The following is a 26,021-nucleotide window of genomic DNA, read 5'->3' on the forward strand; positions in this document are numbered from 1 at the left end:
TGATTCAGGACCGACTGTGTGTACACCACCGCTCATTATGGAGCTGGCTCTCTGTCAACTCAAACCGCGAAATACAGGTGTGGACTCACAGTCCCGCAACGCCTCTCAATCTTTGCTGAAAGCCCTAAGTATTGGCAATTACTCTAAACCGGAGAGAGCTCTCTCAGTCCGACCCAACAACTAACTGACTGACTGCCGCCTCAGAAGAGAAATGAGAGGGACCGGCACAAAGAGAGCGGTGGTATGGGAATGGGGGGAAAAAAAACAATAGATGGATGTTGTACACGCTGGAGTAATGCATTAAAAGTCTGACCTGTGACTTGCTGTAGGAGTCAAACTATTTCCACTCCTCTCGTGGGCATAAATAGTCAGCAGAGTACAGGAATGCCAGCATAAGAGCACATATTCGACCTTTAGTGAATCAGATCTGTATGCAGTAGTCTTCTCTGGTTTTTGTGTTACAAACATCTACAGTAAAATAAAAATAAAATAGAAATACCAATGCACACAGATGAGAATGAATAAACATTTTATTAACCTGCAACTCCAATATAATTTACATAGAATATATTGAAATTAGATACAGTACATGTCAAAATGCCAACATTAATGTAAAATTATTGCTCATGTAGTCGGATGATGTTACAACAATATAGTTTCTGCTGTCAGATTGGTTTTTCCATTTTATTGTAACTCTGTCAGAACATTTTTGTTAATATTTGCCAAACAAAGCTTATGACAAACATTTGTTAATGGACTCAGTTTTGAACAGATACTTTATTATTGGTAGAAAAATAATGTATGTACATGCATTTATATGCACATACCCGAAATATTCAAATTTGGCTTAGAGTAATTTAAAAAGGTCAAAAGATTTATGGGGAAAGTTATCTATATTCAGACTTGTGCTTTTCAGGAGCTTAAATAGATTTGTAGGCAGCACCTTCAGAATATTGAAATCATGCATCCAGTTAATACTTCAATACTTCAGGCTGGTTAATATATTTATTATACAGCTGAACTGCAGGAAAGGTCTCCTTATGTGTATGAGTGTAGTTTTTATACAGTAAGCCTCTCGAATTCAAGAGTTTAAATATTGAGTTTACATATGAAGCTGCAGCCAGCAGACGGTTAGTTTAGCTCAGAACAAAGCCATGGCCAGGCCAGGCTCAGTTACTTTCTTTGTGCTATGCTAAGCTAATCTTTCCTGCTAACTTTCCACCAGAAAGCGAATAAGCATGTTTCCTAAAATGGTTGACTACTCCTTCCTGAAGCATGCACCACATGATGAAAATGCATTTACACATCTCTGGTCTGGAGTCATGATATGTCTGCTTAGCTTGTTCTGCTGCTTTGAGGCAGCAAGCCATAAACACAGCATTTGCATATTATCTCCTCAATAGTTAGAGCAGATTGTTAGCAAATAGTTACCTATTTACAAATCCAGCAGACAGAGAGCAACATAAGCATTCACTCGGAGTTGTGGCTATGCGACAAATGTAAGCCAAATATTCACTCTCATTTTAGCTTTTTTTTTTTTTTTCACCAACAGCTCCTGAGGCAAATATCTGGCTCTTTAGCTGCTTAATGCTCCACTATGTTCACCAGCTAGTTTCTAACTTTGTCTGTGTGTTATTCAGTGCTGGACAGGTTGTGTGCGGTAGGTTTATTAGAGCTTTTGTGCAGAAAACTGCTGCCTGCTGCAACTGGAAACAAGGTCGGTGAGGGTGAACCAAAATAGTAAAGTTGCAGACCGGAAAACCATAACAATGAGCTGAAAGATTATAAAAAGCTCTGTTTAGCTGAGGGGAACTGCAGAGTCGGGTGATAATTCTCTGTGGGTTTGTTACTACGAGCAACTTCTTTCACATTACATGTAGTCATTTAATCCATTGGTAAAATAAGAATATTGATTAGTGCAGCTTTAAAGGTACACTGTTGAGTTTCTGACCCTATAGTGGTGCCATGTAGCAGTTTCTATGATTGAATCCCTGTTTTGTTGTAGTTGTGTGTGAGCATGAGGACACAAATGCACGTTGGTGACTCAATAAATGTTCTTGCCAATAGTTTTTTACACTGATCTACACGTGGCTGTAATGAAGAAATGCAACAATACATAAACAAAGGCTTTATAAGGAAGGAACTTTCGTGCCCCCCACAGGGCAGTTTTAAATCCTCCATGCACGAGAGAGCAATTTTGTTTTCTCACACTCTCAAATTTTCATCTTCACTTTCATCTTCTCAGGTGGCGCCCTGTGTCCAAACAGCAGTGCCCTTCAGGAGGTGCGGAACTGTAACGAACACGCCTGTACAGTGTACCACTGGCAGACAGGGCCTTGGGGGCCTTGTACCGAAGACCCCTCTGCCGTATCCCTCAACACCTCCATGGGTGTCCGTGCCAGCGGCGACGGCCAAGGTCCCTGCTCCATGGGACTGCAGACTCGCAAGGTCATCTGTGTTCGTGTCAATGTGGGACAGGTGCCACCAAAGAAGTAAGTTATTATTTGCTTCTTTCAAGCTTTTCTTTATGTTCCCTTTTAAACCAGTGGTGTCTGGGTCTGGGCCATACAGATGTGTGCAGGTTGTTTTTCTAATGAAGCACTGCAGCAGAAGATTTATTTAGACTTAGTGGTTTTTTTCTTGCCTTTCTGATTTTCAGGTATACATAACTGGAATCAACTCATGCAGTATTATGTTGGAATGAAAATTACTCACTTCTCCATTGCACAGTGATAAAAATCGACTGGCTTTGAGTAATCATTCTCAATCATGTGCCATCAAGATCCAAGAGTAGGCACGTTTTAATTTCAAACAATTCTCTACAACAGCCGATCTCACTGATTTGGACTCCTTCATCCAGAAAGAAGAATCTAATCAGTAAAATCTATGTAGAGCTGTGGTTCAAGGAATAGAAGAGAGTTTTGGTTGTCTTTTAATGTGTGAAATCATTTGTTAAAGAACCTCTTTTGTTTTTGGTTGTTGCTTGATGAACACAGAAAAAGGTTAGAGGCATTCTTCAAGCAAAAATTTAAAAAGGCTTTCTTACATAGCTAGGTTAAACAGTGATCTGTGAGCATCTGTTAGGATGAGTGAGCGAATAGACAACACATTAAGTAATTTGTGTTTATTTGAAAGGACATCGCTGGTAGAATGTACATGTATGATACATTCAGATATTTGTATGACACTGAAAGTCAGAGAGATTAAGAAACAAAGTAAGAGTCAGACTGATGAGAGAGACAGCAGTGGTGGGAAGCAAAGTGACAGCAGGAGAGTAAAGTGAGTCAGAGAAAAAAAAACAAGGAGACGCTGACAGAGCTGGTAAGTAAGCTGAGCAGACTCTACGTGAAGTTAACTCCCAATTCATATCTTCACTTCGCAGGCGACCACAGATAAATAAATAATCTCTCCGTCCCTGAAAGCCTAATTAACCCTGCCGGTTTGGGCGCTGGTAATTTCTCATTGATGATAATGACAGTAATTAAATGGGATTGATACTTTAAGGCAATTTAATCATGACGCAGATGAGAGACAAGATGTTTGTGGTTAGCTCTGAAGACCACACTGCATGATGCAAAATAGGCTGACGAAATGACTTTTAACATCTGCCAGAAAGTTCGGCTCGAGCCTGGTGTCAGTTATGCTTGACTGATTCTCTCGGCAACAAAAGATAAAGGAGTAGATCTGATTGTGTCCAATTTTGTGGAAAAGAAACCCAAAGTAGATTGATTTAATCCTTTTTTAAAAATCAAAGAAAGTCCTTCTAATATCTGTTCTCTTGTGTTAAGCCATTTTCAAAATCACAAGCCGTGTAGTTATTCACTCTAATTTAAGACCAGTAAATGCTTCTCCCTCCTGTCTTACACCTCCCAAGCATAGTTATCAGTGAGAAGAGGATGGGAACATACATTATTTAAAGGGTCGGAGTGCGTTGTGTACAAGGCAAATGTGATTCATAGTGAACGCCACATTATAAAATGAAGATTAATGTCCAGTTCAATGGCGGCTGGTTCAGCAGCTGACCCAGACAATGCAGCTGCACTTATTGGGTTGCAGAAGAGAGGTCGAAGTCCAGGATGTCTTTTATCGTACGTATTTTATTTTTTTAAATCTACACTGGCAAAGCAGGAGCGGGAGACAAATACAAGCTCAGCGGGAGGGGCAGAGGCACCAAGGGTAATGGCATTGAGTAACTGACAAAAAGGGGTTTCAGTCGATTTGCCTCCATTATCTTTTGTTTTCACTGGTCAATAACTTTATATAATCAAGTTTCATTTGTAAAACAGGGCAAAAGAACAACATGTAACAGTATCTCTAATGAGGAGACAAAAGTGGACACCCAACAAGCACCTACTCACCCACTCAGTTGGTGGTTATTGTTTACTGGCGTCAGCTGAGTAGTAATGTAGGTCACACACTTCATTTAAAATATGCCAGGAGTTGTTTGACATTTTCAACAGTAAACAACACAAATGGTCAGACTATCAGACAGGTTGTTAACAAATACCAATTTCCTAAACCACTAGTAGAATTGAAAAATGCAGCATTAAAAGTCAAATTGTCGACATGTTAGATGTTGAGGAACTACTTCATGGTTCAACTTTGACCTGTTGCACTTCCTGTAGTTGTATGTGATTGGATTTTTTACAATGCAGTTTGCAATTTTAAGGGTGAATTCTCTTTTTCTTTTTGCTTTCAGGTGATTGGATTTTGATAATGTGGTAAAACTTGAAATTTTTTTTACAATCTGTGTTCAGTTTGGCTTCAGTGCTTGCTCGTAAGAGGATGGAGCCGTCTAAAAACATGTTTTAGTCTGCCTACCCATGTCTAACTATGGTGATCTTATGAGTATTGTTGTACCTGCTGGAAATATTATTACTCTTTTCCCAACATTTCTGGGATTTCTCACCATGAATAAAATTAGATTTTAAATACAAAACAGCAGATACTTAATCATAAGAAAATGATTTCTTTTAATGTTCAGATGTTATCCTTTCATATTTGTCAGATTATGTTGAAGCATTTTTGTAGAAAAACAATTTGTCTTAAAATTTCCCAACCTTGAGGTGGAAAAAAACACACTGGTAACAGAGGATCAGAATCAATCTGATCCTCATGTTTTTCAGCATATTCTCTTGAAGTTACCAGTTTTAATCCCTCTGAGTGGATACAGGAGAGTCTATGACCAACTCAATACTGTCCTGAGGTTGTATTGTGTGTACTGGCAAAGAAGGAAAATCTATCACATGCAATCATTCTGTCATGTTATCTCAGTGGTTTAAGGAATCATAGAATTGTTCTTGGGTATTAAATTGCAACGATTTGGCAATTTTATGCTTTCAACATCCACTTATTGAATACTGCTCTGTACTCTGATTCAAGGATACATCTGATTAAGACACTTGTTGAACTGCAGCGTTTCCATTTACAGATTTTATATGTTTTCTTCTAAATAATATTGAACCACACAACTGAACTGCAAGCTGCCATTTTAGCATGAAACATACGTGACAGAAACCTGCAATTCCAGTTATATTACTGTAATAATGTTCAGTATATAAGATACATATGGGGACAGAGAAGTGTGAACCTAAAAACACGACAAAGTAAAAATGGCCGCTATAATTCGGACCACAGAAGACAAATGAATGTGTCATCACAGCCTCAGTTTCCTTCTGCCTGGAGGCAAAAGCACAGAGTGACAGGTACTGTGAGTGCTGTCAGACAGGAGTCCGTCTCCAAAGACTATGAGGCCTCTGTTCACAGGCCTTCATGGACCGGTGGTGCTGTCCATGGTGCTGAAGAAGCTTCCCTGACTCACTGTCTATTACTGTGTCTTTTTGAAGGCTCTCTGGCTGTTGTAACCCTTCAAAGATGTTGTTCAAAGTCTTGAGGTGGATTTTCCCCGGGCCACTGTTACTGGCAGGGGTCCAGTAACAGGATGTAAGCCAGCATGTAGACTTTCAGTGCACTGCAACAGAAAGAATCTCTCAGGGTGTAGAACATCGCTCTTTTTTTATTTTAGCCGTGAACGCATAAAAGTTTTAGTCGTTGCCCACACACACACACACACATACATACATACATACATACACACACAGGACATAAAATAATTTCAAGATCTCATGGGGAAATGACTTTGACTCCTTAACTTGCAATGACAAACACTGCCACAAAGATGAGTCCTATTAGATTGATTGCCAATTAGCCGCATTTGTCAGATGTAAAAAGGGTCTGGCAATCAGCACTTTGATAAGCAAGTTTTCAGAGCAACATGACACAACTAACAGAGCTCGAAGAGGCCGTATCATCTGTACTCAACATGCATGAGGATCAGTCAATAAATAACAAACTTAACTTATTTAATATGTCAAGGGGAACAGTGAATAAGATAAACAGCAGTCAGACATTGATAGTATCAACAAGGATATGATGGGCGTAGTGTATATATACAGAGTAAAAGCACATCTTATTAGTATTCAGTTAAATAGGACACACAGTGGCAGCAATGCTTGCAGTGGTTATGTAGTTATGTAAAAATTGTACTCTTAAGCGTGTTGTAGTGTTTATTTTGTCTAATCCTATACATTTGACAGACCACAGTGGCATTTGTCTCAGGCTTTAGGATAAAAAACTTTGCAGACTTTGCAGTCAGGACTTTGATAAGGATTCTTTTAAATAAATAAATAACAGAACTCCAAAAAGGCCAAATCAACTGTGCTCAACTTGCAGGATATCTGTAAAATACAGATATACTGTGTATATATACGGGGAAAATGTAATCACAGTGTATACCAAACACAGACAAACTGCATCAGGGGTCAGAAGTTGACACTAACCAACGTGGATGTATCTTACAGTATAGAGAAAATAAGACACATATTACTTGCGGTGTTTGCAGTAGTGATTTATAGACGGGTGCTAAATTAGTTCAGTGTTGTTCCACCACAACACAACAGATTCTGTGTTCCTCTGCTCAGTTTCTCCGAATCTCTTGATCTCTACTGGAGAGTTTAACACTGTTTGTCCAAAAGATATTCACTCATTTGGTGTTTAGATTAGAGCTGCAACAGTTTTTGGGGTCTTTTTTTAAGAAAAACTACTAAAATTCTCTGGTTCAAGCTTCTGAATATTTTCTTATATCTTCCATCATATTAAACTAAATTTCTTTGGGTTGTGGACTGTTAATCGGGACAAAACATTTGAGGATGTCACCTTGGGCTTTGGGAAACAGTGATCAACATTTTTCACCATTTTCTAACATATTATAGGCCAAATGACTTAGTGATTAATTGGGAAAACAACTGACAGATTAATCGATAATGAAAACAACCGTTAGTTACAACCCTAGTTTAGATGTTGGTGGTGGCGCTGTTTAACATGTTACTTCAAAAGTTAAATTGAGTTAAGATCTGGTGACTTTAAAGGCTGTAGGATATGATTCACGTCCTTTTCATATTAATAAAACCATTCATTGAGCCCTCAAGCCCTGTACGGAAGCATCTGCTTATTCTTATTTACTTATTTTCTCAGGTTTTTCCTTTAATTTGTCACCTATGTGTGGCTGTATAAAGGTTGTGGTCCTTGTTTCATGATGTGTTTGTTATTTTGTCCGACCCTATTATATTTGAAAGGACAGGCTCCAGGGTAAAAAAACACACTTGTGGATGAAGCTGATGCTTTCAGTACCTGATTTGCACATCTCATGACCAAAGCAATGCTATAAAGATTCAACAGCTCTGTTTTCCTGGCCATCTGTATCTAAGAGGCAGTATTTCCTAGCCGGCACTCAGAAGTGACTTGATGTGCTTGTTTTTTCTGCCCTGCATGTCTTCATCTGGCACAATCCAACTGGCAGGTATTCTTGATCAGTGCTCCCATGAGATCCCAACAGAACAAACAAACATGGCCGCCTGCACCCTCCATATGCAGATGTGCCCTGTCTCATTCACAGATGGATCTGAGCTGTCTTCCTCCCGCAGCCTCAGGCAGTGAACCTCACAGAGTGCATGTCACACACACACACACACACACACACCCATGCAAACACACATACACACACACATATAAATTCTGACTGTCAAAGCCCAATAGAAACAAGACACAGCAGAGACAAATATGTCAGTGCCTCAGGCTTCAGCTGCTATCATCCTATCGAGAAAGCTGTTGTGGTGTGAGGGAAAAAAACAATAACGTCTGCTTATTGATTCTGACAGTCTGTGTGCTGAATGGTACCAAATGTGTGTTTGTATAATCACATTGATGCTGTGGAATTTCTGAAAAAGAAAACTGTATGATTCATGGTTACGATGTTAGACAGTAGCTGTATTAAGCCCAGTCAATCATCTCCCTGTCGTGTTTTCTAATAGAGGCTGTGTTTACTCCCTGTTTTTGACTGTGATGGATAGCTAAAAGCCCTCGAGACGGAGGCCAAAGACACCACTGAAAGGGTCCTTGAAGAACTGCAACGGTTTTATGCTAAATTAAACAAATGATGTTCTTGTTTTGTAGTCCATAATTTTGATAATGAAATTAATTAGGCCTTATCTTTTCCCACCAGACCTTGTTTTTTTGTGCATGTGTAGACACTCTTAAAACTACTGACAGTTCTTTGCTTTGAATCTCCTCTCTTGATCCTGCTCAACCATCTGCTCATTTTTCGAAAACAAACTCTCACTGAACAGATTACTCAACGCGCTAATAGCAGCAAGCAAAACATAAGCATTAGCCTGGCTGCTCGTCTTAATGTTGTGCTCTGGGACAAGCTCCCAGTGCCATGTTGTGTATGTCTTCGCCTCGCTACCAATCATGACATTTAAAGATCATTATGAGATTGTGACACTGACTGGAACCAGCAAGTCGGTTAAACCAGATGCCCTTATTGGATGGTTTCATTCATTTCAGTGTAGATAAAACATACAAGTGAACTGTTGTGACATAAAAACAGAAAAACCTATAATAGAAATGTGTGCAGTTGGGATAAAATACCCCAAGCGCTTTGTAAATAAACATTTATTCCTCAAACAGACAACAAAATCAATGTGACAAGCTAAGATAAAATAATTGAATATTAGAGACAAAATGACAAAAGGAGACATGAAGGAGGAAAAACAGTGGAATGACAAAATGAATACATAATAAAAAATGCATAAATGACAACATTACATCTAGCTTTCACACCCCCACGGACAGAGTCTTCCAGCCAAGCATTGTGCTGTAAGTATTCTGGCTGGTATTGTGTTCTGCCAACAAACATGGCCTGTTTTTTCCAGAAACTGGAATGTAATTGAATTTTAATCATCTAAATTTGGATAATACCCATAATTAGTCTAAAAGGGGAACAGAAGGGATAATAAACTTTATTTATATAGCACCTTTCTTAACAATGTTACAAAGTGCTTTACAAAAAGGAAATAAAACCAGGCTTGGCAGATAAAATGAGAATGAGGCCAAAGGACATGAGCACAGAGAAAGTGAAGACAATAAAATGAGGATCAACTAAATAAAAACATATATCAAACATTTCCAAAAGCTTTCACAAAGAGAAAAGTTTTCAGAAGAGATTTAAAAGAAGGTAGAGACTTTGTGTGTCTGAGTTCAGTAGGCAGATAGTCCCATAGTGTGGGATCTCTAATAGCAAAAGCCCGATCACCCTTAGTCACAAACCGTGACCTGGGAGTAACCAGCAGGGCTCCATCTATTTCTCTTAATGGCCAAGAGGGCACATACCAGGTCAATAAATCAGCCATGTATTTAGGAGAAAGGCCATTTAAGACCTTAAAAGTGAGCAATAAGATTTTTAAATCAATGTGAAATCTAACAGGGAGCCAGTGTAGGGAGGCAAGCAAAGGGGTAATATGATCATGCCTCTTTGTCCCAGTAATAAGTTGAGCAGCAGCGTTTTGTACCAATTGGAGGCGGTGGAGGGAGCCCTGGCCGATACCCGAGTAAAGTCCGTTCCAATAATCAAGCCCAGAATAAATAAAAGCATGTACAACTTTTTTTAAAATCAGGAATTGATAAAAATGACGTAATTTTAGGGATTATCTTGAGCTGAAAGAAAAATGACTGGACAACATTTTTGACTTGATCATCAAAACAGAGGTTAGCATCAAATATTACCCCTGGAGTCCTAGCAGCCTGCTTTAATATGGCTCTCTCTGTAGAGGGAAACGTGCTATGAGTCAACTCATTGACCTATGTAAAACACTTTAAACACACAGGTTGGTTACAGCAGGGATTATAGAAAACACAATTAGGAGTGAAAGCTATGCTAGTCAAGATTGTTTCATGAAAAGAGATGAAAAGTACCATTCATGATTCAACCTATCCACCTTCTAAATGTAGGTGTCAGACATTAACACTTAAATGATAGCTTCACAATTTTACAGGTCTGTCTTAAAACAAGTCAGGTGCCCATATATATTGCTCGCTGTAATCATTCCTCCTGTTCATACTGGTCATTAAAACATCGCTTCCTAATGCCCTTTCAATGTAAGTGATGGAGGACAAAATCATTGAGCCTCCTTCAGTGCAAAAATGTATTCAAGACTTTATCTGACACCGATATGAAGCTTCATCTGTCTTGCATTACTCAAATCAAGCAGATAACCTCCAAAGTTAGTCTTTTTAGAAAAAAAAAATGCCTTTGTGTTTCCACGGACAGTGTTTCTTTGTTGAGCTGCAGTGGAAGGATAGTAACAAAAAGAGGGATTTTTTTCTAAAAAAAAAAGGCTGTAGCTTTGGAAGATATCCACTTGACTTAACAAAATTGGATGGCTTAATCTTCACATAAGCTTCACTTAAATATTTAAATATCTTTTTGCACAAAATAAGGACTGTGGATTTTCACTTACATTGGAAGTGTATTAGGAAGGAGTCTAATAGCAAGTATGAACAGGAGGAATAATTATAGCATGCAAAACCTGTTTCAATGTTCATATGGGAACCTGACTGCTGTTTTAAGACAGACATGAAAAACCTCTCCTTTAACTGCCTGTGAGAAATGACCATCCATTCAGTAATTTTTTATACCCACTGATACCCGTTCAGGATTTCCAGGGCCTTGGGCCAGCCCCAGCATGCAGATCACCAGTCGGTAACTGGGTTAGCACATAGACGAAACACAGTCACACTTCACTTTTACGCCTATTGGCAATTTGGAGTCTCCAGTTTACGTGACCTGCATGTTTTTGGACTGCGGGGAAAGGGAAACCCAGAGAGAGTGAGAGAGGGAGAACATGCATAGCCTAATCCTAACTCCACCCTAAGGACCAGGGCCGGGATTCCCAACCAGGACATAGTAAAATCCTAACGATTCCCTGAACTTTTAGTATTTATTAGTGAGTTACTGTCGTTTAGTAAATGATCACAAAACGACGGTAACAATCTCAATTATTAATGTGCATGATTTGTTTAGATTATTGACATAACGTTACAGTATATGAATCTGAGTTGTTAGATTTTCTTTTTCAAATCGTTCTCTCTGAGATGACATTTGTAGCCGCATGCATGTGTGGTTGCAGTGTGCAGCCTTAGTACAACAGTAGTTGATCCAGAACCAACAAGTCCTCAGAATGAAATGACAAAATGGGTCATTTATCACTGTCTTCCACAATAACCCATCTGAGTGTTTTCTGATGTTTCCTATTATCTACAGGACAGCATTGTTAGTTAGTGCCTTTCAAAATGTATATGACTATTGCAAAAATTGATTCATATGACATATTTAATCATCTGCCAAAGCTATGCTTGAGGTTTGGTTCGAAGGAAAGAAGGTTTGGCTGCAAAGATTTGGGTTTGGGTTACAAAAACTACTTGGTTAAGGTTAGGAAAAGATGGTGGTCATGGCTGAAAGAAACCAACATTAACTGCTGGTAGGAGACAGGATATGAACAAGGAATGGGCGATAGATATGATACTGATACTTTTTGTTACAATTTTAACTATACTGATACTGATCATTTCTTAATTACTTACTTACTTGTGTTGCTGCTGTTTGGTAATTTCTTGTCACAAATCGTGCACCTTGCTGAAACGCTTCCTACCATTCTTTCACAGGTTTGATGCAAAAGTGTGCGACTGTGCACAGTTCTCATGTCACACAGTCATGTGACACGGGCCAGCTAAACATGTCAGGGTTGTTTATTGGCACGAACATCATACAAAATCACTGAAAATGTTTGGAAGTGACGCAGCCACCCACGTTTTATATTTATATAATTTTATCATCAATATTGTTTTAAAGGAGTCGAAACCAAATGAGTAGCTTCGAAGTATCGATCCCACAGTATCGATCAGCCCATCCCTTGTATGAACAGTGATCTCTTGTGCACAAGTCACATGCTTTGTATGCCCAACCCTCCACCCTGACCTCCTCCCTAACAACATAACACCACTTCCTTCTTGGCCACTTAGAGACAACTGTCATAATTCACTTGACCACAAGAAGTCCCTTCTCAGCAAATCATAAACAAGGTTGTTTTAGGCCTCTGAACAACCAGTGTTGTCTCGTCACAACATTTGCTTGTGTTTGTATGTTTGTGTGGACGCTGGAAAGGTGAAATCTAAAGGCAGGCAATCTGTGCTTCTGAAATTGGTCTTTTAGTCCTCTAAGGTTTAGTTTGCTATGCGGAGCATGTTCTTCCTGGATCAAAGGCAGAAGTCAAACTGCATTTTTAAACTGTGGTGTTTTATCTAAATAGGAATATTGTTTTATTCCCCATGTCCTTTCAAGATCACACATGAGCGGTGAAGTGTTTCAGACGTTTCTCATTTTTGAGTAGCACGGGGAGTATAATGAGGTCAAAGGTTTAATCCGTACTGTCATTGATCTCTTGGGTAAACCAAGAGTCACAACATGGCACAGCACTGGCTCAGGGCTATGATCCCTCCCTCATGACATGATAGTACATTTACATTTACAGTTGGTATCACTTTCATAGATAACAAACTCATATTCTATGCTACATTTGTAGAAATTGTAGAATTTGGTGAGCTAGTTCATGTATTATCTTTTTGGAACTCGCAGCAGAAGAGTTTGGCAATGAAGTGACTGATTTATTGTTCAGAATTAAAACTTAAGTTAGAATTAATTTCTGATGAAACAAAATGAAAAGATATGTTTAATTTGTTTTGTTGAGACTTAAATAAGTTTGATTCATGAGCCGGCAGATTTGATATTGGCCTCCTGCTTGTTGGAACACTTATATAATGAATAATATTTTTCTCTCTGCTCTATATACGATTGTATTTAGATATTGCAGATTTCTGTACGCTGTTTATTTTCGTCTCCACGCTGCATCCTATGCCAGGTTTCCCTTGATAAAGAGCTTCTTGATCTCTACAGACTCTAGAGATTACGGGGTAAAAATAGGTTTATATATAAATTGGTAAAATCCTGTTCTGCAGACTCAGGTTCACAGGTTGAATCTCAACAACCTTGCGTCCTGTTGAAGTGGCCTCCAGCTAGACGCTTGTTCATTCACTTTTACGGACGTGAGCATCAGCTCAATGCTGAACATGTAATGTATCCTCCCCCTGCTGCATCCGGCAGCTGTTTTTTTTCTGGAGACCATTCACTTGTATGAAGACACCAGAGGATTTGTTCCGCTTGAGAGGGATTTAGCTCTGTCTATTGGTAATAAAAATAAATCTCTCCTTGTGTCGCTGTTACATTATTACATTTTGCCTGTGAGGCTCCCTATCGTTTCCCTGATAACACCATGCTAACGAGTATGGAACGCCCAGAGGAGAACGCTCATTCTTAGCAACATTAAACCTGACCCAGATGATCGCAGTGTCAGCCATAGGATGAGGAAACAGAGCAGCAACATCCCTCTGCAAGATCGAGGACGCAGTGTTGCAGAAATCAGATTACAAGATGTCTTTCAGCAGGTCTGTCTCGACCTATTTATCTCGGTCCAGTAGTATGCACAAGGGACCTTAGGTGCTTAAATGCCTGAAGATTAACCATAACCCTTGTTCAAAAAACCTCAGCTTGACCTAGCATTCTGTGCCATCAAAAGGATTATCACTCACTGATAGGAGAATCCGGTTAAAACAAGGGAGTTTCTATCCCGAGGTCGGCCTGCTGGCTTTCGCCTTGTGTTGCGGTTTCCTCAGCAGAGAGGAATCATGTAAAACATCTTCATATTGATCCGCCAAACGTTTCCTGTCACGCCTACGTTGCTCTGTAGGGCCATCTCTACTGTAAATATCACTCAAGTACTGTCAGCCAGATAGCAGCATATTTATATCTATATTCATAAAATTGATGTTATTACAGAGGTTTTCATCAGTTTTTATTGCCCTAGATTGAGCCTAGAATAATTACATTCGGTATTCAAGCAATGCCCAGATGGATGCTGCGCCAAACCTTAATTGAGATATAAAATATGTTTATATTTCTATCAGTCACTACTTTAAATGTCAGTTGAGTCATCACTATAGGTAGATGTATAAAGTCATTGGAGCCTGGGTAATGTTTTAATGTTTGGATTAAGTTCACTAACCAGAAGTCACACAAAATAATTTGTAACATAAAGAGGTGTATTTATTCTTGAGAACAACTACAAAAATCTAAGTTACTCTGGCAAAAATGCTCACTCACTTCTGTTTAGTAGACAGACGGTTCTGATTTCAGTCTTAATTCTTAAAAGATGTGAGTGGTAAAGTGCCCATTAAACAAAACCAAAATTTAATTTGCACATACAGGGCGACATTATGGGATTTCCCTGCTGTACTATATTGTAATTTAAGATGTTGCAACCTTTAAAAAAAACATCCTTGTGCAGCTTTAAACTGAGCAGAAATCCAAACCATCAGGTTTTATCTGATGGTCTAAGAGCCTAGGAGGTCCACCCAGTGATTTTTTTTTACCATGGGTAAGTTACAGTCATAATTGTGTTGTCATCTGTCTCCCAAAAAACCCACTGAGCAAAAATCTACCACTGCAAATTTCTCTTTTTTTTGGCCTTTAAGATCTTGCTGTTCTGTTTTGGTGAATGTGTAAAGAGTTTCCAGCCATGTTACCCTACAGTCCTGCTGTGTGTGTGTGTGTTTTTGTTGCCCAGGTGTCCAGACGGCCCTCGCCCCAGCACAGTACGGCCGTGTCAGCTGCCCTGCAAGAAAGACTGTATCGTGACCCCTTTCAGCGACTGGACTCCCTGCCCTGTAACTTGTGACGCAGGTACAGTGGGGGAAAAAAAAAAAGATTTGCCTGAAAGCTGAGGTGACCCAGCTGCCTAATACAGATCCCTGGAAAAGAGTCAGAATAAGTTTTTAAGTGCTTGGCATGGTTATTAAAGATTCAGTTTTTTATTTCCCTGTTTTTGAATTTACTGAACATGCTAAACATTGCAAATTTTAGTTTAGTTATAGCTCATTTTCAGTCAGGCTTTAGTGCTTTTAAATTAATTAATTTAGTAAATAGCATTCTTGGCAAGCATTTCTGACACTTATTTAGCATAACACTTTCAGACCACAATGATAAACTATAGTATGATAATAATCAATTAAACAGGCCATGCTTAATTCTCTATCCTAGCCTACACAGAAACAAATTTGATTTTATTGTGTGGAAAAACTGCAGATATGGGACCCTCTGCACAGTCTCAAGATACATTAACTGCCCAAACTGGTGCGCTCATGTCTCGTTACACATAATTAATTTGACAGATTGGCATGTAAGACAACCTTTGGGCCGACCTCTTTAAGTGCGCTTGGCAAGCCGACTCGCCCGTGGCTACAAGTGCCAGCGAGTGCGTCTTGTTGTTGTTGTTGTTTTCATGCTGCGATAGAAAAACATTGTTCAGATGAGGTCACCTTTGTCAGGAAGCCATCGCCCAAGCTGTTGAAAAGTGGCGAACACATTAAATTGATTTACAACTGAAAATCATTATCGTCCATATTTTGATGACCTCTTCATGTGACGCTGTGGCATAAATCTCTTCGTTCTGATCACACGCAGCAATGGCTGCGCATTTTAATTTGATGATGTTGATATCTTCACCTTGTGCAGAGAATTATGTACTACCCACGTACAAAGGTTTAAAGCAGGGTTCAGGACTATACGGAGGCTCGTTTCATCTTAATGAACTACTCAAGGGCATCTCCACACATGTAAATACCCATAAATTTCATCCGAGTCAATTCCAAGGTCTAATGGGATTTTTCTACATCATTGTTGTTGGCTTTATATCCCCAGTCATCAGACACGCATGTTTTTTATGATAGCTGTCCAATTCGATTTGGCAATACTAGTCTCTAAGCTCATTCTTCAAGAACTACTAACAGAGCAGCCTAGCTTATCACTTTGACATTTTTCTCATCACTTCCCAATGCAGGCATTTTTAAAAAAAATTTTAATTCGATATTTTTGTCTGTGTTTTGTTTGTTCAGCTGGTAACGCTGTGAAGAAAAAGCAATCAAGGAAACGTCTTATCATCCAGCTGCCGTCCAACGGAGGACAGGACTGTCCAGAGGTGCTGGAGGAAGAGAAGGACTGTGAGGTCCCCAAAATCTGTCCAGGTTTCAGGTAAAAGCACGACCCATAATGCTGCTGTCAAATTGAGGCGTCACACAATTTTTTGGCTAATTTCATGTTTTTTACTTCTCATAGCATAAGGCTGGCGTCATTCTATAGTTTTCTTATTGTCAACAAATCCCATGAAAGTACCAAAACCAACAATGTGTTGCCAGTTTCTGAGTTTCCTATCAGTTCCCACTGAAGATGTAAACCTTTTAAAAGCGGGTCATGGACAAACACTTAATTTAAAAAAAAAAAAAGCCAAATAATATCCTGCAACAGCTGGGGAATTTAGCTCTCAGCAAACATTACTCGAAATGAAGAAGTCCCTCGGATGAGAGGCGAAACATCTTCAAGTATCTACAACCAAGTCCAATTGCCCTCGATTCAACCCTCCTTGGACAACCATGACCTGGATGACTGAGAATCTTCACAGACATCAAACAGGAGTAAATAGCATGTTTGTTGGCAGATTTGGTGCACTAGAGAGTTTTTGTGGCAACAGTATGGAGTGTGTGGGATCGACTTAAAATAAACTACAGTGCTCAGGTTTTTTGTGGTGAAACATGTCAGCCAGTGCAGCGATGTGGCTCATTGATGTGGTTTTGATCATTTTGGACAGCAATAGAGGACTATATCACAGAGGAATAAGCTACTGTATATCAAACTTTGGCTACACAGACAATGCTTGTTAGTAGGATCAATACATTGTTGGTTTTAGTCTTTTTTTGGGATTTGTTGACAGTAAGAAAAATATTAGATATCACTAGACTTATCCTTTAAAGCTTATATCATAGCTGTTTTGGCTGAGACTATCTATCTTTTTCTTTCTAACACATTATTTGCTTGTTCTACAACCATGAAACCTTTCCTCTACACTTGCATACTCTCACAGTTTAATTGTCTCCTCACACCTCTCAAAGTATCTTCTGTATGTGTTTATTAATAGACGCACACTGCCTTGTTTAGTCTGCTTTGGACAGATTAATGAACAGTAAAAGCTGTAAAAGGTTATGGGGAAAACTAACTAATAAACTGAACTTACAAGAATATATAGAGTACTTCGGGTAGGACTGTATTAAAGAGCTGTTATAAAATGTTAAACAGTGATTTAATACACTTTGATCAAATCTGTGATCAGAACTGACCAGATTAAAGGTGAATAATGGACAAGAGGTTATTTTATAAGGAACTGTTTATCTTGTTTATCACCATAATGTAGTAGTTTTGTGTTTTGTGCTCTCAATTTTGTCTGTGTAGCTACCTTAAATGATTATTACAATAATCATGATGAAGGGCATGAAGATGCAGCAAACTCAAACAAAAAGATGAACAGTGATATTATTTAAATGACCTTGACGTCAGAATCAGATGTTTTTTCACTTGCTGATGACAATAAATATATGTGAGTTTGTCCTGGTGGATTTGTTGATAGATTGTGGACTGTACTGTCTTACTTACTGACTGTCTTACAAGCTAAAGTGCAAGATGTTGGTGTAATAGCAAACACTGTGGGTGCATTGATATGGCTGCATTTGTCCTGATTTATTCCAGGTGGAAAACCCACAAATGGAGGAAGTGCCAGCTGGTCCCGTGGTTTCTCAGACAGGACAGTGCCGGTGCTCAGGAGACCTGTGGACCAGGACTTCAGACAAGAGGTATAGAAACCAATCTCTTCATCTCCCATTTCCGTCTGCATCTTCACTGAACCGTTCCTAATCACCGTAAATTAAATTTTTGCTCATTGCGGTGCATCTGGAACCCAGCCACGAGGCAGCAGATGGATGTGCCAAGGTTTAGAGAAAAGGCCAACTTACTTAGAGCACACATCAAATCCTCCTGCTTACGTAACGCAAACTAAGGCTGACACTCCTAAAAACATCAACAACAGCCTTTTTTTTTTTTTTTCCCTGTTTTTTCTATTTATTTTTATTTTTAAAATCCTCAGTGAAATTGAGAAGGAAGTGTGTTCACAACTCAACATGCGCCTCTTGAGACTCGTTTGACAGTTTGGATTGTTTCACTGCTGGTTTTTTTTTTTTTTTCTCCCCACCTCCGGCTCTTGTCATGCAATTTTAATCGAATGTCTCTTGTTGAAATTTGGGAGAAAAATGCTGCACCTTGCCTATAGCACACAACAACCCAACCACCTGTTCATATGGGCTTCACGCATAAGTGGCAAGTAGTTTGAAGGAGTTGTGGCTTTCCCTTTTAAAAGCATATTTCCTCTTGCTTTTTTCATAAAGGATGGATGTAGTCCTGGGAGGCTTTTATAAAAATCCAATTTCAGAGGGTCACGCAGAATGATCAATTTCATTATGTTCCAGCTCCTATAGAAAGCCATTATTAGTGCTTATATTTCTGTTTCTTCTTCGATAGCTTAATGGACAGAAGAATCAGCTTATTCATAAAAAAAAACACTTTAAGGTCGTCTTTAGACTCACCGTTTTGTGCAGTGTTTCAGTGATCTGATACCACATGACACCTGATGTCCAGGCCCTCCTGCGATTGCTTTCACACCCCTGACACCTCTAAATGGCAGAAATCATTTTGTCATTGACTTAAACCAAATGAGACACACTGTCTTTTCTGCTTTGTGTTTTCTGACAGTGTATTATGATGTTTACTTGGACAGAGAAAAAATACTATAGCGGCACTATTAAACACATAAAACAACTCAGAGCATGTGCTTTTCTTTCTCTCTATATTTCTTCCACACACACACACACACACACACACACACACTTTCACAAGATAAAGCCTGACCTCACACACCACCAGATGAGCTCTTTCCAAACCAATTGCGAGTGCCCGTGTGGGTTCAGCAAAAAAACGTGCATAGAGATTGATTTCTCAATGACAGTACAGCCCTGGAGAGCGTCTGAATCACAAGAAAATGAAAAATTGCGGCAACAGTAATACCCTTTATTGAAAGTACAAAGACTGTGGATGATGCAAGCCAAGACAAATTGACTTGTGGGCTTCAAACCAATCGAGGTAGAGATGCGTTTGTGTCCGCTCTGTTCGTAATTGTTATTTAGCCCCCCACGAGATCTAATCTGAATCTGATCTATTTCATTAACTCTTTAGTTGCCCTCTAACTGTCTATGTGATTTTATGTAGCTACTTAAAGGAGTGCTCCAACAATTTTACATATCAAAGTCATCTCACTAGTTAGAGGGAGGGCTATTCACCCTGTGGGAACAGTTGTATAATGTGTTTTGTGGCTCTGGTCCGAAAAAATTACTCCTCACTTGATTTATGGAGCTATAACACAAGGTAAAAATACTTTAATATTTGAAATGTGCATTAGCAGAATTTCCAGTGTAATATTAACAGTAAAATGTACAAAATTATCAAAACTATCAAGACTAAAAGAACCTACAGGTATATGCAGAATGGCCCTTATTTTTAAGGATATTATGTGCTGTTATTGGGCACATTATAGATGCAATAACATGTAAACAGTATTGTTATTTTGTAGTTCCTCGCTGTAGACCTAATTTTACCTACTTTATATACAGTTTGTTCATTTGTAAATATGATGCATTGTTATTGCAAGTATGTATCTTATTTTATAAGCTGACTGTATGTGAATATGTATGAATCTGCAACATCCTTACTAACTCTACCTGAGAAACAGCTGTAGTGGAGTAAAGAGCTCCACATCATCCCCTGAAATAAAGTAGCATGAAATGGAAATACACAAGAAATGAATCTCTGTACTGTAGCTCTCTCACATTTTGTTATATTACCATATTATATTGTCTTACACTTTTCAATACCTACTATGACTGGTCATCTGTCTACCGGAACAATGAAACATTCAACTATATAATGGCCTCCTATTCTAATGGAGCCTTTTTGACCCGACCTCCTCTAATTCTTCCAGCTGTGTCCTGTCGCCAGCTGGATGGGACGCAAGCCGACATCAGCGAGTGTCTGAAATTCGCCAAGACCATGCCTGCCATCACTCAGCGCTGTCAGCTCCCCTGCCAGGATGACTGCCAGCTGACCAACTGGTCCAAGTTCTCGTCCTGCACAGCTGACTGTGTGGGGGTCCGAACTAGAAAGAGGGCATTGATAGGTGAGAACAGAGTGGCACAACATAAATAACGGGGCGGTTGTTTTGAACACTTTTCAGACAAGCTTATTTGTACTGTAGTTTAAGTGTTTGTGAGGTACCAGGCAATTTAGGGGGTAATGTCGGTAGGCAATGATCCAAGAGACGAGCAGTACAGTGAAACACAAGGTCATAAATCTATTCAGATGGTTCTTGCCAGCTAAATGCTCCAGTGGGATTAAAGCAACAAATCCGAAATAACTCCTCAGCCTTTTATGTGCCTACAGAGTTGCCCTGTGCAACACAGTCATAAAAGCAAAATGACATGACCGATCCGATGCATTAATGCACCTCTACAAGAGGTTACTGAGGGGGGGAAAGTGAACTTTAAACTGCGAGAAAGAGGATTTGAATGACTTTTATTTTCCTGTTATGTAAAAGTTGAATATCTTTCGACCCGTTCACCTCAGTGTAAAAAAAAACAGAGAGGTCATGTAGTGCATATAGACACTTTTTGAGGAGGCGGTTTAATAGTTATAAGCTTTAAATCAGAAGGGAGATGGTGTGGATTTTGTAGTTTTATCCAGAATCTTATATTTGGTGAAAGTTATCAGTAAAATGTTAGATGTTACCCAATATCTACCCTTTTACTAGTAAAAAAAGATAAATTTAGGTTTAGGTTTTTTGTTGCTGACTCTATAGATCACTAGGAAACAGGTAGCATATACTGCTGCCTGTTGGTAACTATGACCTTTATAGACAGATTATAGCATGCTGCATTGCTCAGATGTAATTATCAACAACCACTCGTGGACCTAATGCAGGATATACTTTGCAAACCTTAGCTGGAAAAAAAAAAAAAAGGCAGTCATACCAGTTTGATGGCACCCACAGGTAGAGATGCTGCGGGAAGTTAGAAAGACAGTAATCAAAGCCATATTATATGGTTTTTTCATATGAAAACAACTCCTAATGAAAGGCTGCCACAAGAAAAAGAAGTTTCTTTGCACAGTGATCTATGATTAACGATGCTTGACATGTCTGAAGATAAAAAATGTCAAGCTGTTTCAGTAAAAGAGCACTCTGCTTGAAACAATTTTGCCGCCGTAATCTATCATCAAGAGTTGTTCTGCCCCTCCCCCCCCTCAGTGCATGTAGGATGCTGCGTCATCTGGCCTTTTTGTAGTGAGTACGCTATTCCAAATAAGGTCTTGTAAATTGCCTCAGTACATCATGATGAGACTCACAGCCTTTCCAGCCTAACAGAGACAGATATCCACCAACACCAGCAGACAGTCACCTCTCCCAAGGCGATTCTGCTCATCTCTCTGCCTCTCCACTCCTCAGGGAGGAGCAAGAAGAAAGACAAGTGCAAGAACACACAAATGTACCCTCTGAGTGAGACCCAGTACTGCCCCTGTGACAAGTATAACGCCCAGCCAGTGGGGAACTGGTCAGACTGCATCCTGCCTGAGGGAGGCAGAGCGGAGAGCATACTAGGGATGAAAGTCCAGGGAGACATCAAGGAGTGTGGAGAGGGCTACCGCTACCAGGCCATGGTGTGTTACGACCAAGACAACAGGCTGGTGGAGACTTCGCGCTGCAACAGTCACGGTGAGTACGTGCAGACGTTTAATCATAGAGTTTGTTAACGGGTTTGTTCACCCAAATTACCTCAGTTACCTCTAGTCTAGCTGTACATATAGTTTTGGTTTAATTTGTCCAGGTTTTGACATATCTGTCTCCAATATAATGGAGGTGAATAGATTTTTAAATTGATTTATGTTTATGGTGCTCACAGCATTGAAAAATGATACACAGACACTCTTTCTGGACAGATGTGTTTCTGTTGAATTGACCTTGGCACATTCGACTAAAGCTATCTGTTTGGCTAAGGTCAGTGTGAAAATATGTTTTATTCATAATGTGGGTGAACTGACTTTTTAATTTTGGCCTTTGACCCCTGATGATGGAAACAGCTCCGACAGAAATCTGCATTAAAGCACAGAAATACGATTCTTGAGGTGTTGTACATTATGCAGGAAAACCTATTTTTTTTCCTTTTCCTGCCATGACTTCTTGGTTTCAGGTGAGAAATATACAGTAGCACGTCGGAAAACTGCAGATGCAAGAATAACTTTTGTTCTGTTAAATATTCATCTGAGGCGAAGGATTTTTGTTTGTGCACATATGAAAGCCCCTCCCATGGAGGCTAGCGACTCATTTTGAATACTGAATTTCACATAAGGATGCCTTTTTCTGGCACACTCCTGTCAGAATCATTTGTCTCCTCGTTGTAAGGTCTTATCTTAGATCCAAAATACTTCAAGCAAAGAATCCGGGCTCAGAAACTCGTTGTGAAATTGCTGTGAAATAGAATGCGGGAGATGTTCAAATGAATACATCAGTGTTGTGCATATATAAACATGGTTTTAGTCTCCTTGTGTGAGTCAGAGATTCAGATATGCGTCAGTTAATCTGAGTGTGGGTGTGACAAGAGCACATCGTAAGGACGGCGTTGTGTGCGCGCGTGTGTGTTTGTGTGTTTTTGTCAGCTTGTCTGCATTTTTACACCTATGTGAATGTGAGTGTATGTGTTTGTGCATCCATGCATTCATCTACAAGCATCATTGAGCAAAGAAAAAAAAAAGAGAAATGTTCCTTGAGGTGCACACAAAAAACACATTCACGAGGCTTGGCGTTAGTACATGTGAATCTCACAGATATCATTAAATCTCTCTTTTATCCCCCTCATTCAGTGGCTCTTCCGCTGTTCTCTCTGCAACTCCCTCCTTCATTTTCTGCGCTATTCTCTCCATCTCAGCCATCATCACTTTTAATCTCGATAGAGGAGGAGACATGGCCCTTTCACCGCTCTGCAGCTGACACAATGCCCTCGGCTACGATGGCGATCAGGAAAACTGTGTCACTGTTATCTCTGTATTCCACAGACATCAACAGAAAAAAAAGAGGATTATCATTAAAAGTGCCCGTTGATCCAAGCTTTGTGCTATTGCTCTCTTTTCAGATTGCCTCGTTTCTCTATGAGAGGGAGTGAATGTTATAAGGGAAGATATCGCCGAATCTTTTTCAGCAGTTGTTCCCAATAAAAGTCTTTTATTTTTATATTTGAGGTTTGCACAGTTACAAGAAGTAACAATTTAGTTATTGAGAAATACAGAGAATTATATATTAAAAAAGTTTGCATAAATGTGTACATTATATATTTTTCGAACCATATGAATGATGACTGACTGCAGGGAGACTGATGTCATAATCAGCAGCACAAGAAGCGGATAGCATCCAAATGACAAATTGCTGATTGTATTAGTTCCCAGCAATAACTGCTGTCAGCCACAAAGAGATCTAATTAGTGTGTTTGTCATGTTCACTGTACTCAAAGCCAAGTCCAGACTGAGACAGAGGAAGTCAGGACTCAAGAACAAGCCACAGACTTCGCAAGTGGAGGTCAAAACAATGACTTAGAATAGTAAAATTGTATTGATCTTCCATCATACTGAGGGCTGATACTGATGCAGTTTTAACCCTGTGATGGTTTTTCAATCCAATCTCACAAAAATTCTACAAACATATCAAATGTAGAACATGGAGTACCAGTATGTATTAAGTGTGTCCAGACTTTTGACTGGTACTGTATGTATTAATATTTAAGCAATTAGCATTATTGTAGCTATTCAAACAAGTGTATGTACCATTTAAATGGCTGCTAAATACCATTAATTTCATGCTAATGGTGATGGTGCAGTCAGGGAAAATTATATAAGTACCCTGCAATGTCCTATATATTTAACACAACTCATATTCTTATATTTATGACTATAGGTGACCCATGATGCTTTGACCTTTATCATAACTTAATGTAATGGAAAGGTTCAGGGAGCCTTGGCCTGTTCTCAGCAGGATGTGAGAATCTGTTCACTGCAGGAAGCCACAAAGGGTAAAGCTTAAGGGCGAGCATCTTGCTGAGGACCTGTGAACTTGAGCGGTGCTGCAGTGAGCAGATTTGCTGGTGCACGATGACCCATATTTGTAATAACAATAGAAACACACTGAGGGGCTGTGTGTATAATTGAGTTTATGCTGTTTAGAGTGTTACAGCACATGTGCTGTTTAGGTTTTAGGACTGAGGTTTGTGTTTGATGAGGGTAGTTAAATACATCAAAGGCATATGGTGACTCTTTTTCCTTCCTCTGTGCTACAACCTGAGGATAGTTCGTCCTCAGTTATTTTGAGAGAGCCCAGGGATTAGACTGCCCCCATTGCCTTAGAGATGATTGTGGTGCAGGAGTGTACCAAGTTAAAAATCAGGTAGGAATGTTGGATGGTTCCTGAAGCCAAATGGTGGACATAAAGCTTCCTGTGCCAACCACCCGTTGAGTGGATAAAATTTGGGTATAGAAACCAACAACATAGTGACTCAGCCACACTTTATTCCTTCATGGTGTTCTGCGTTTGCACCCACGAGCCCCGCATGCCAGTAGAATTTTTTTTTCTTTTAATTGGGAAAGTCCCATTATAAGCTACTGTGTGGGTACAAACAGCAATCCACCAGCACAGAACCTAATGTACATGTTCATACTGTATATTAAAAATAGACAAAATCTTTTCCTCTAAGAAATATGAGTGCAGTGATCGGTTTATTAATCGACTGGTCCTACGAGAAGCATGTCTGATAGACTGATTTTATAGAAGCGGTTTGCTCTCTGTGTCATTACAGCACTAAACACATGAATGTTTTACTGAAAAAACTTCAGGTTAGATATGATGATAGTGAGAAACTCACAGTAGTGTCATAAACTATATTGTCTCATGTTGGGGCCCCTGCAGGTCTTAAACCAGCCGTGTCCAAACAACGTCTATAAAACTGAAAAATCTGGAATATGATTGAGTTTAGAGAGTTTTTAGGAGGAATATCAGCGATTTCAAGCATGTGTGGAGCATCAGGGGGTTTTATCAAACGGATCACTGCTCAGGTAATCAATTTGCACTTTTTATATATGCTACATTATGTGTTTGTCTTCTATTTCTGTATTAATTGATCCCTTACAGGCCAGGGATGCCAGTGGGTTCTTGTATGTGCAAAGAGAAAATGGCAACAGAGCATTTTTCACTCAAACATTATGTTGTTACCATGTTATGAATAATGGTAAAGGACAAATTACGCTAATGTGCCATCTGTTGAACAAATGACTTTATGCTCGATTACTTAATATAAAGATTGCATGCTGTTGTTATAAAGTATTGACAGATTTTGGCTGTTGCTGAAAAGCATGTCTTCTTCTAGAGGCATTTCAGTGCGTATCCCAATCATCCAATCATTGGGGAATCAAGAGCTGATCGGGCAGTGAAACTGTTAACATTTCAGGTGAAATTTGGCAGTCAGCAGTTAGGAAAGCTTCATACAGTGGT

General features: G+C 39.4%; 1 protein-coding gene across 7 annotated transcripts in view; it reads left to right on the forward strand.

Annotated features, from left to right (window-relative positions):
* The window catches only part of LOC121905173 (thrombospondin type-1 domain-containing protein 7A), a 189,914-nt gene that overhangs the window by 122,216 nt on the left and 41,677 nt on the right, over positions 1 to 26,021 (forward strand). For all 7 annotated transcript variants that reach the window (XR_006098369.1, XR_006098368.1, XR_006098372.1 and 4 more), the window contains 6 exons: positions 2,246 to 2,492; positions 15,075 to 15,190; positions 16,402 to 16,537; positions 18,083 to 18,186; positions 20,421 to 20,615; positions 21,939 to 22,205. Coding sequence is in view for 2 of the 7 variants with exons in the window: in XM_042423206.1 (XP_042279140.1) it covers positions 2,246 to 2,492; positions 15,075 to 15,190; positions 16,402 to 16,537; positions 18,083 to 18,186; positions 20,421 to 20,615; positions 21,939 to 22,205 (1,065 nt within the window). In the remaining 5 variants the exon portion in view is untranslated. The remainder of the gene's footprint in view (positions 1 to 2,245; positions 2,493 to 15,074; positions 15,191 to 16,401; positions 16,538 to 18,082; positions 18,187 to 20,420; positions 20,616 to 21,938; positions 22,206 to 26,021) is intronic.

Source organism: Thunnus maccoyii, chromosome 10 (assembly GCF_910596095.1).
Source record: "Thunnus maccoyii chromosome 10, fThuMac1.1, whole genome shotgun sequence".
NCBI classification, from domain to species: domain Eukaryota; kingdom Metazoa; phylum Chordata; class Actinopteri; order Scombriformes; family Scombridae; genus Thunnus; species Thunnus maccoyii.